Source organism: Oryx dammah, unplaced genomic scaffold (genome assembly GCF_014754425.2).
Source record: "Oryx dammah isolate SB20612 unplaced genomic scaffold, SCBI_Odam_1.1 HiC_scaffold_24, whole genome shotgun sequence".
NCBI classification, from domain to species: Eukaryota; Metazoa; Chordata; class Mammalia; order Artiodactyla; family Bovidae; genus Oryx; species Oryx dammah.
In genome coordinates, this window is record NW_024070208.1 from 68,713,427 (window position 1) to 68,724,434 (window position 11,008).

At 42.2% G+C, this 11,008-nt stretch overlaps 1 protein-coding gene across 1 annotated transcript in view; it reads right to left on the reverse strand.

Moving 5' to 3' along the window:
• Nucleotides 1-6,551, reverse strand: part of DCT (dopachrome tautomerase) — a 37,844-nt gene extending 31,293 nt beyond the window's left edge. Inside the window, exon 1 of the mRNA XM_040267335.1 lies at nucleotides 6,257-6,551. Within this exon, the coding sequence (XP_040123269.1) occupies nucleotides 6,257-6,551 (295 nt within the window). The remainder of the gene's footprint in view (nucleotides 1-6,256) is intronic.
• Between the last annotated feature and the right edge of the window lie 4,457 nt (nucleotides 6,552-11,008).

The following is an 11,008-nucleotide window of genomic DNA, read 5'->3' on the forward strand; positions in this document are numbered from 1 at the left end:
CCTTATTTGGCTTTATTTGCATTTTCCTGTTTCAACACCAAATGAAAAAATAAGTTTAAACTAATAGTTCAAAGGAAAAATTCTACTAGTCCCAAGACTGAAAATCAAGTTTTTGAACAGTTTACATTAAACATTAAAATTTGTGTTGATCACTTAGGTGAAGCTATTAAATATAAATTATTTAATCAATACTTATTCAATGGCTACTACAGTATCAGATGTTATGCAAGGTACTTCAGTCTTCATGGAGCTTGGAGTCTATCTATTTTCCCTTGGGGTGCCTACTATAACTGAATAATATCTATTTTTAAAACATCTTAATTGAAATACATCCCTCCACTTTCGCAGTTTCTAATGGAACAGAGTGGACTTCCCAGGTGGTGCCAGTGGTAAAACACCTGCCTGCCAATGCAGGAGACATAAGAGACACAGGTTCCATACCTGGGTCGGGAAGATCCCCTGGAGGAGGGCATGACAACCCACTCTAGTATTCTTGCCTAGAGAATCCCCATGGACAGAGGAGCCTGAAAGACCACCGTCCATGGGGTTGCAAAGAGTTGGACATGACTGAAGTGACAGCAGCAGCATAGGAGCAGAGTATTTTTTGAGAAGTGATTGAACAAAATGCATGTGAAGAATACTAAATACCCAAACTTCCAGTTGTTTCCCTAAGGCCAGATGATCAGAGGTGAAAATACAGTTACAACTCTACAACAGGAGAGCAACTGCTTCCTTCTAAATGCTAAGAAATAGCATGCACAAATTTTGAAATACTAAATTCAATACATTTTTAGATTTAAAGGAATAAAATTTGTCTTTGAATTTTGGTATCTCATTATTAAAACTGAGTAATTTGTGACCTAGGCCATGAGTTTTAAGATCTCTGCATTTTCTCTACCAATATTCTTTATGGTTGCTAGAAACTAAATTACCAATAACTATCTCCCTCATTCACTCAACAAATAATTTATTAGCACCTATTACCTAAAGAAAGGTCAAAATTAAACAGTCCCTTCTCTGTGCACCCACATATTTATGTACAGTCATACAACTGCCACACTTGATTACTATGGACTTGACCTCTCAAAACCTGTCCTATTGGAATAAAGGGTTCTTACAGGAAGCAATCATGGTAACATAGAGCAGTACTGGTACATAGTAAGTTATATATGAAGCATCATCATTACTAGTTTTACAAGTTATCACTGATCAAATCTCATAGTCTTTAAGTATTTGTCTTCATACCTGTCTTACTCAACCAGCACATTTGGACTATCAAAAATCGCGTTGGGGTTTTCCCCTTAATATCTGAAGGACCTAACATAATTCGTGCTAAATAAACATTGGTTAGGTGGTTGATGAAGGAGTCATGAATAACTGAATAAAAGGCATTAAGTGCTAGAGGATATAAGTATAAATCAGGCTCGGTGCCTTCATCTAGTGGTATGAGGAACATGAGTGTGATGAAATATCAACACCAGCCTAACGATGGGAAACATGAAAACAAGAATTAACTGAGCACCGTGGATGACAGAAGATGAAATGATTCATTCTGACTCAGAAGATTAGAGATGGTTCACAGTTGTGTTGAACAAAGCCATCTCTTCTCACAAAGCCAAAGTTGCCCCCGAAAAGCAATGCAGAAATGCTAATAAGAAAGCGTTTGTGTGGATTTGAGCTCACCTACTACCTAGAAATGTATTTGACTTTTTAAAAATCCCTTTCCCAGCATGTCTCAGAGAAAACACACCCCACAGCTCTGCAGTCAGCTCTCTTTCATATTTGTGCTTCTAAACCTGGTCTAAAGAATTTGTTAAAGTATTGAAGACAACTGAAAAATGCAGTAACATAAAACCTTACCACACAAAATGTTTATTTCTTTAACTTAGATTTCCTAGCAGTCCCTCACATTAATTTAATGAGTTGAGTTTCTCCATTAATCCACCAATAGCAACAGTTGAAAAAAAAAAAAAAAAGGAAACCCTTTAGGAAGGATTGCATTATCTCACTGGGGAGTGGAGAGAGAAAAAGTAAAAGATCCCTAGATATCAGTCTATCTGTTATTTAGTATGTCCTTGAGCAAAAATGAAATTTAAAAAGACAAAGTCTTATACCTACCTAGGACCAGAATAAAAATGGAAAAAGAATGAGAACAACGAAATGGTGCATGTTCCCACATGAACCACATCAGCTCAACCTCCAAAGGCTATTAGACTAAATAAGTTTAAAGACCACCGATTAGTGAATTTACAAGAAGCTCTAAATAGCCTATTCCTTTTAATTAGAGATTCTATTATATTAATAACAATACTTTACACTCACATGAGGCCTTTCATCTACAGAGCTCAAAAGAATTTTACAAGTGTGGTTTCATCATTATCCCCATTTTAGAGATTGGAAGATGGAGGCACTTAGTTGTACGACAAGAAGTTTTCAGACAATTGTTCAGAAACCATTTGGTGCACGTGTTTTTCGAAAGTCTAAAGACACAGCTGCAACTAGTCTTTTCTCAGGAATGCCAATTGGCAGGTGCGATTTGGAAGGTGAATCGCTGATGCCAAGATCTCCTGAAATTAAGCTCTTCTTGAAAATTAAGTTCAATAATTTTTCAGCTTGAAATTATCCCCACAGAGAATACAAAAGTTCTCTCTAGAGAATTTGAGCACATAATGTAGGAGTTGTTTTTTTTTTCCCCCATCTGAGTTTGCATTTATTTATTTTTATTGAGCTAAAATCCTTTACCAACTTCAAGATCGTGGGGACTATGGGTGTTTTTTTTTATTATTATTATTATGCTAAGAATACTTTACGTGAGATCTACCCTCTTAACACATGTTTAATTGTTTAAAACATTACTGTTGACTCTACGTACAGCGTTGCGCAGAACTCTAGATCTTATTCGTCTTGATTAACTGAAACTTTATGGCCTCTGATTACTAAATCTTTATTTCCCCTCCCTCCCAGCTCCTGGTAACTACTATTCTGTTCTTTGATTATATGAATTTGACTATTTCAGATGCCTCACGTACATAGAATTATCCAATATTTGTCTTTCTCTGGCTGACTTATCTTAGCACAATGTCCTCAAGGTTCATTCATGTTGTTGCATACTGCCGAATTTCCTTCTTTTCTAGGGCTGAATAGCATTAAATTGCAAATACCATCTGATTAGGATGCAAAGAAATTGGAATCCTTGCACACTACTGATGGAAATGCAAAATGATGCAGCTGCTGTGGAAAATAGTATGAAGGTTCTTCAAAAATAAAATGACCATACAATCCAGCAATCCAATTTCTGAGTATTTATCCAAAAGAATGTAAATCAGGATCTCACAAAGATATTGAGATTCCTGTGTTGATTTCAGCATTATTCCCAATGCCCAAGATGAAGAAACAATCTCAGTGTCCATTAAAGATGAATGGTGTGTTTATCTTTCCATGGAATTAACAAAATTCCAAGGTCATCAACAGTCTTGTTGCTAATCTACATTTCATTAATAAATTTGAGGTGACACTAGAAGAATCTACTTGCCAAAGAATTTTGAGGTTACGGTGGTGGTGAGGGGTGTACTTTGGGCACTGAAGATCAGGTTTAACTTCTGAAGACTGCCTCCTAAATCATGAAGAAATTAGCCTAAGAAAGCAAGCAATTCACTCTTTAGGGAGAATAAACTGAAAAAACGAGTGTCTTGCTTTGGGGCATATGACACATCACAGTGATTATTGGATATACGAAATACCTGTCCAGCCCAATCACTAAGGACTTAGTCTGGTGTCCTGAGGCTCAAAGAAAAAGACCATCTAGCCAACATAAGTGGAGTCAATCCAAAGCTGGGATGGAAAGAGCTATGGTCCTGAATGAGTCTAGACAGATCAAATCCTGGAGGAGGGAGACAAGGGGTTCTAAGAGACAGTCCTGGTCTTGACTATGGCTGGAGAAGGAGACTATACACCCTGCTTCCTTTGATTGGTCTACAGATATGAGATGTCCTTCTGGACTTACAGGTCAGGCCCTGTTTCTGGCCCACTGCCTTCTTAGGTATGTTTGCCTAAGAAGCTCAGGTGGCACAGTGGTAAAGAATCCGCCTGTCATTGCAGGAGACACGGATTCAATCCCTGGGTCAAGAAGATTCCCCTGAAGTAGGAAATGGCAACCCACTCCAGTATTCTTGCCTGGAAAATTCCATGGACAGAGGAGCCTGGTGGCTCCTACAGTCCATGGGGTAGCAAAGAGTTGGACACGAATGAGCGATTGAGCACACACATCCTCCTGAGAACATTTTGAAAGTAGGTCACTGTGACCCTAAGTTACTGCCACTTCTAGAGGGAATATTTGTAAGTACTCCCTTGGGACAAGGAGACTGCAATTATCTCTTCTATTCTGCCACCCCTGATTCCTTCCATCTCATTTTAAAAAATTTAAAAAACTTCCCAGTCAGGTCAGATAGTGACGTGTGTGCATGTACTCAGTTGCTCAGTTCTGACTGACCCTTTGGGACCCCATGGACTGTAGCCTACCAGGCTCCTCTGTCTATGGTTTTCCCAGGCAAGAATACTGGAGTGGGTTGCCATTTCCTTCTCCAGGGGATCTTCCTGACCCAGGGATTAAACCTGGGCCTCCTGCATTGGCAGGTGGATTCTTCACCACTCTACCACCTGGGAAGCCCAGGCATGGGCAGCAATAAGGAGAGTTAACGGTTATACCTGAGTTCCTAATGTCTTCTGCTGCCAGGATTCCATAAAATGGAGATTCCCAAGTTTCTAACTTGTGGCACTCTATCATTGACTGACCTGGAAATAAGCTTTCTAGAAGAATTTTTTAGTCACCAACAAAGAAGTCACTGTGTAGTGTGGTTTCCAATCCCACAAGTAATATGAAACCTGCTGCATCTCATTAGACAGAAAAACAATGAGAATCTATGAGATAATGTCTACAGAAGCAAGTGCTCAATTAGATTAGAAAAAAATGAATAGTATACATTCAACATGCTATTACAAACATTTTGTCACAATTAATACCCCAAGACAAAACTAACAAATCCTTTGAATTAGAGAATTAACAATATGACTACAAAAGAATGATGATAAAGCCAGATTTTTTTCCTTTTCCATTATGGCTTATTATACAATATTGAATATAGTTCCCTGTGCTATACAAAGGGCCTTGCTTCTCCATTCTATATTTTAAAAATAGCTTCAGAATTTTCAGTTAGAAATCTGATCTCATTCTTACATCAACATTACAGCTCTTTGTACATTCTCTTAGTTTACCTTTCTATGTCCTTACATAGCTCAGTTATCTATATTCTCCTATGTTCTAGTATCACATAACATCAATAAAAACATAATTTAAAAGGAAAACCTCTTAGGCAGCTGGACACTGTGGAACAGTTTCCAAGGGCTTTGCTAAAGTTTCTGCTTATGTTTTTGTGTGTGTGTTTCACATGCCCTGCCAGCCTTTGAGTGTTATCATTGCTGTGCATGTTTGCTGAACACTGAAGGGGAGCCCCACTAAAGAGGATTTGAGAAGGCTCCGAAGAGCGGGAGAAGTAAGAAGTGCACAGAGATTTCAAAAAAAAAAAAAAAACAGGTAATAAGAGAGACCAAGGTCTGAAAGAGGGATACTGCATAAATTCTGAAATGCTCACATCACACCCAGACAGGAGTGAAAAAAGCCATTGTTATCTAAAACTAGCCTCCCTTCTTCAGCTTTGTCCATCCATCTCACCAAGGATGGCAAAGTTACAAGCCACTCATAACCTTCACAAGCAAGATATATCCTGCTTGAGACCTGTTCAGATAGTCAGAAATGCTGAGACTCGAACTTCAGAACACCTACCCCACCCCCCGACATCTGTCTTACCGATGCCAAGAATCACCCGCCCTCCCTCTTCAACAAGTGCAAACCCATCTCAGAAGGAGAGGGCACTGAATCCATCTTGAAAGGACTTGCTCTGAGTTTCAAAGCTGACTCTGGGGCTCTCTGGCTTCCCTCGCCAACAGACAAGTCCATGGTGTGCTGGCACTCGTTCATAGAACCAGCGTGTCCCACAGAATATTTATTTAGTTCTCATAACTAGATCTACTAAAGGGTGTGCAGAATATACCCAGACATCAGCCTTATTCAATGCCAATGGACCAACTTGGGTTGCCTTTCAAAGCCTAGGCTGAGCATCTCTGCCTTGGAAGGGGTTCCTCCCTCAGCGGGCCAGCCCCACCCAACTGGGCGCATGCGCACATCCGCCGGCCTGCTCACCTGTGCACCTGCAGGTCCGGTCGAAGAACTTCCGGGGCCATCGCTCGCGGTCGTCCTGGTTGCGCAGGACGTAAGGACCGCTCCAGGGCCTGGTGTCGGTCTGCACCTCCGCGCACTGGCCCCGGCCCTCCTGGGAGCCGCAGACATTGGCGGGGTCGGCGCCCAGCGGCGGGCAGCATTCCTTGGCTCGCAGGCTGCCCACCGTCATGCAGACCCGGGGAAACTGCGCCCGGGCCCCAGACGGGAGCGCACAGCCCAGACAGCCGAGCAGAAGCCCCCACCCAAGGGGGCTCATGGCTTTAGAACCGGAAGAACTCTCTCTCTCTCGCCTTCCACTCCTTGCTTCTCTCCAGCTTTCTTCTGGTCTTCCACTCTTGGGCATTCACCCGCTTTTTGATTTGGGGGAAATTTTCATTTTAGGGGGTATATTTTGGATCTGCCTTCTATTCCTCTCCTCTTGAAAAAAAGACCCACAAAAATTACAGAGCCCACATGTGTGCTCGTGTGTACATGCACACACACAGACGACTTTATGTGATGCAAACCGCTAAAACAAATTTCATTCCATCAGAAGCTCCTCTAACAGCCAGATTTAATGAGGGGAGCGCTTCTCGCAGCCTTCCCCGGTTAAAACAGGCTTTGTCTAATTGAGTTAATTGACAGAGCGCTCCAGTCATACTACTTATTATACTGGTATTTCTGAACCCCCTCCTTCCCTCCTTAGTCCATGACTTTAATTGCCTTGAACTCAGTTCAAAAGCCAAATGCCGTGCTGCCTTTATTCTGTCTGGCTTGCCAAATCACGGGGCCTGGTGGGGTTTGTGTAAGGGCTGGGAGAAGCCGTCATTAGCAGGATTAGTATTAGACAAATCCCCATCGTTAGCACATGACCCAGAGTGCACAATGAAGTAGATAAAATCTCTGGCTTTGTTTCAAGAGGGCAAAATCATCTTCATTATCTGGGCTTACGTGCTCTGGCCAAGCTTGTGACCTCAGACTTCCTAGGGAGTCAATAGATGCAGTGAGCTTGTCGTCAAAAGCCCTTCAGAGATCAACCCCACTGCTAACAGCCGTTCACTCCTGACTGCTCCGTGACGTACTTCCAAAGACCACTACAGGCTGTCACACAACTTCACAAATAAAGAGACACTTATTGAGGGCTGACGTACAAGGAATTGCTTTGTTTCACAGTTCACAATGAGGGATCCTCTTCTCTCCAAAGAATAAGTCCTATTCTATTCAGGGCTTCCCAGTTGGTGGTAGTGGTAAAGAACCGCCCAGCAATGCAGGAGACTTAAGAGAAGTGACTTTGATCCCTGGGTTGGGAAGATTCCCTGGAGAAGGAACTGGCAACCCGCTTCAGTACTCTTGCCTAGAGAACCCTGTGGACAGAAGAGACTAGTGGGCTACAGTCCATGGGGTCACAAAGGGTTGGACAGACTGAAATGACTTAGCACCCATTATATTCAGCATATCTCTGCAGCAGGTTTTTCTTCTTAAATACATAAAGTACCATGTCACACATGCTTCTTGGAAGGAAAGCTATGACAAACCTAGACAGCGTACTAAAAAGCAGAGCCATTACTTTGCCAACAAAGGTCCATATAGTCAAAGCTATGGTTTTTCCAGCAGTAGTGTTCAGAGGATGTGATAGTTAGACTATATATAAGGAAGGCTGAGTGCCAAAGAATTGATGCTTTCCAACTGAGATGCTGGAGAAGACTTCTGAGAGTCCCTTGGACGGCAAACAGAAATAAAACCAGTCAATCCTAAAGGAAATCAACCCTGAATATTCACTGAAAGTTAAGTTCAGTCTCTCAGTCATGTATGACTCTTTGCAACCCTATGGATTGTAGCACAGCAGGCTTCCCCATCCATTACCAACTCCCAGAGCCTACTTAAACTCATGTCCATTGAGTCAGTGATGCCATCCAACCATTTCATCCTGTTATCCCCTTCTCCTCCTGACCTCAATCTTTCCTAGCAACAGGGTCTTTTCTCATGAGTCAGTTTTTCATATCAAGTGGCCAAAGTATAGGAGCTTCAGCTTCAGCATCACTCCTTCCAATGAATATTCAATATTGATTTTCTTTAGGATTGACTGGTTTGATATCCTTGCAGTCCAAGGGACTCTCAAGAGTCTTCTCCAACACCACAGTTCAAAAGCATCAGTTCTTTGATGCTCAGCTTTCTTTATGGTCCAACTCGCACATCCATACATGACTACTGGAAAAGCCATAGCTTTGACTAGATGGACCTTTGTCAGCAAAGTAATGTCTCTGCTTTTTAATATTCTGTCTAGTTTTGTCACAGCTTTTCTTCCAAGGAGCAAGTGTCTTTTAATTTCATGGCTGCAGTCACCATCTGCAGTGATTTTGGAGCCACCAAAAATAAAGCCTGTCACTGTTTCCACTGTTTCTCCATCTATTTGCCATGAAGTGATGGGACCAGATGCCATGATCTTAGTTTTTAGAATGTTGTGTTTTAAGCCAGCTTTTTCTCTCACCTCTTTCACTTTCATCAAGAGGCTTTTTAGTTGTTCTTCACTTTCTACCATAAGGGTGGTATCATCTGCCTATCTGATGTTATTGATATTTCTCCCGGCAATCTTGATTTCAGCTTGTGCTTCATCCAGCCAGGTATTTTGCATGATGTACTCTGCATATAAGTTAAGTAAGCAGGGTGACAACATACAGCTTTTCCCAACTTGGAACTTTGATGTATTCCTTTCCCAATTCATTGAAAGGCCTGATGCCAAAGCTGAAGCTCCAATACTTTGGCCACCTGATGTGAAGAGCCAACACATTGGAAAAGACCCTGATGCTGGGAAAGATTGAGGGCAGAAGGAGAAATCAGATGGTTAGAGAACACCACCAACTCAATGGACATGAACTTGAGCAAACTCCAGGAAACAGTGGAGGACAGAGGAGCCTGGCATGCTACAGTTCATGAGGTCACAAAGAGTTGGACACGACTTAGTGACTGAACAACAACAACAAACCATGCCACCAGGAATCCAAAGTTGTAATTATGTAATTGTCAAGAGGCGGTGGACAATTTGGAGTGAGGGCCCATACGTGACATCTTTTGATTTATGTTAAAGTTAAGCAGTGTCCAACTTCAATCTAGAGAGCAATGCCTCCCCAGTCCTTCTGGGAAATATCCAGATGAGCAACAGTGCTTCACCTGTCAGAGCATCCATATTTTCTCAGGGTGGAAACAGGATTCTTAGTGTCATAAAGTCAGTGCAGATAGCTGATGCAAAACTGCTTCAGGCCGTGTCTAAGAATGCTTTCTATTTCAGCATAAAGATATAGAATGTTATGCTCCAAAGCAAATTCCTAACTTAAAATTTTCTTTATACCGCTGTTCCAGCCCCATGTATTTCTGTGTCACCTTCATGACATTAAATTGCTGTGACTAATTAAATGGCAGCACTTAACTCTGACTGTACACCATTGCCAGCCTACAGCCCAAGCCTATTGAAGTGGAATCTCTGTGGATGTGACCCAGATTTCAGCCCTTTTTCTAAGCTTTCTAAGCCATTCTAATGGGCAGTCCAAAGTGAGAATCACTGGGTCAGGATAAAGCATGGATCCAAAGGAAATGTTGGCATCAAGTCAACTGAAATATTCCACATGTATTCGTTTCCTTAGGCTTCCCAGGTACAGCTAGTGGTAAAGGACCCACCTGGCCAAGGCAGGAGACACAAGAGACAAGGGTTCAGTCCCTGGGTTGGGGAGATCCCCTGGAGGAGGGCATGGCAACCCACTCCAGTACTCTTACCTAAAGAATCCCATGGACAGAGGAGCCCAGTGGGCTACAGTCCTTAGGGTCGCAGAGTCTAATGTGACTAAAGAGACTTAACACTTTCCTTGGGCTGCCTTAACAAATTTCTACTAACTGGGTGGTTTGTATTCTCTCACTATTCTGAAGAGCAGAAGTCCAACTCAGTGTGTCATCCGTAGGGCCGGGCCCCCTCTGAAGGTTCTAGGTGAGAATATTCTTGCCTCTTCTAGCTTCCAGTGGCTGCAGCCATTTCTCAGCTTCCTCTCTTTGAGCCCACATCATTCCAATCTCTGCCACAGTGTGTGGCCGCCTCCTCTCTGTGCTTTAACATTGCTACCCTAGGAGGAAGCCCTAAGCAGGTCAGAATAGAGTTAAGAAATCCCCATCTTGATATAGGAGGCTGGCTAAAGTAATAATTTGGGGTCCCTCCTCCCCTTACACTAACGGAATTATCTTTTAGTATCAAGCCATCAGCCTACATTAAGGCATGTCATGGAGAAATATCATGTGAAACTTGTTAGACATTTTTATATCACCTAATATATATCACAATGTCATTTTTATGAGGAATCAGAGGAGAGATTTCTCTCAGAGTTCAATATCCATTAAAGCTGTGCTCCCCCGTAGCATCTAGATATTATGAATCTTAGGATACCGTTTCTTTCTTGGCCTTGGCCATTTATGACATTTGGAACCAAATTCATAGCCCCATGTCCAGTAACTGATTCACACATTGTTTTGTTTGATATTTGCCTTACATATGTTCCTAGATGGGCTTCCCAGGTGGCGCGAGCAGCAAAGAATTTGCCTTCCAACATAGTAGAAGCAGGAGCCCAGGGTTCAGTCCCTGGTTCAGGAAGATTCCCTGGAGGAGGAAACAGCAACCCACTCCAGTATTCTTCCTGGAGAATCCATGGACAGAGGAGCCTGGCTGCTTACTGTCCATAGGGTCACAAAGAATCA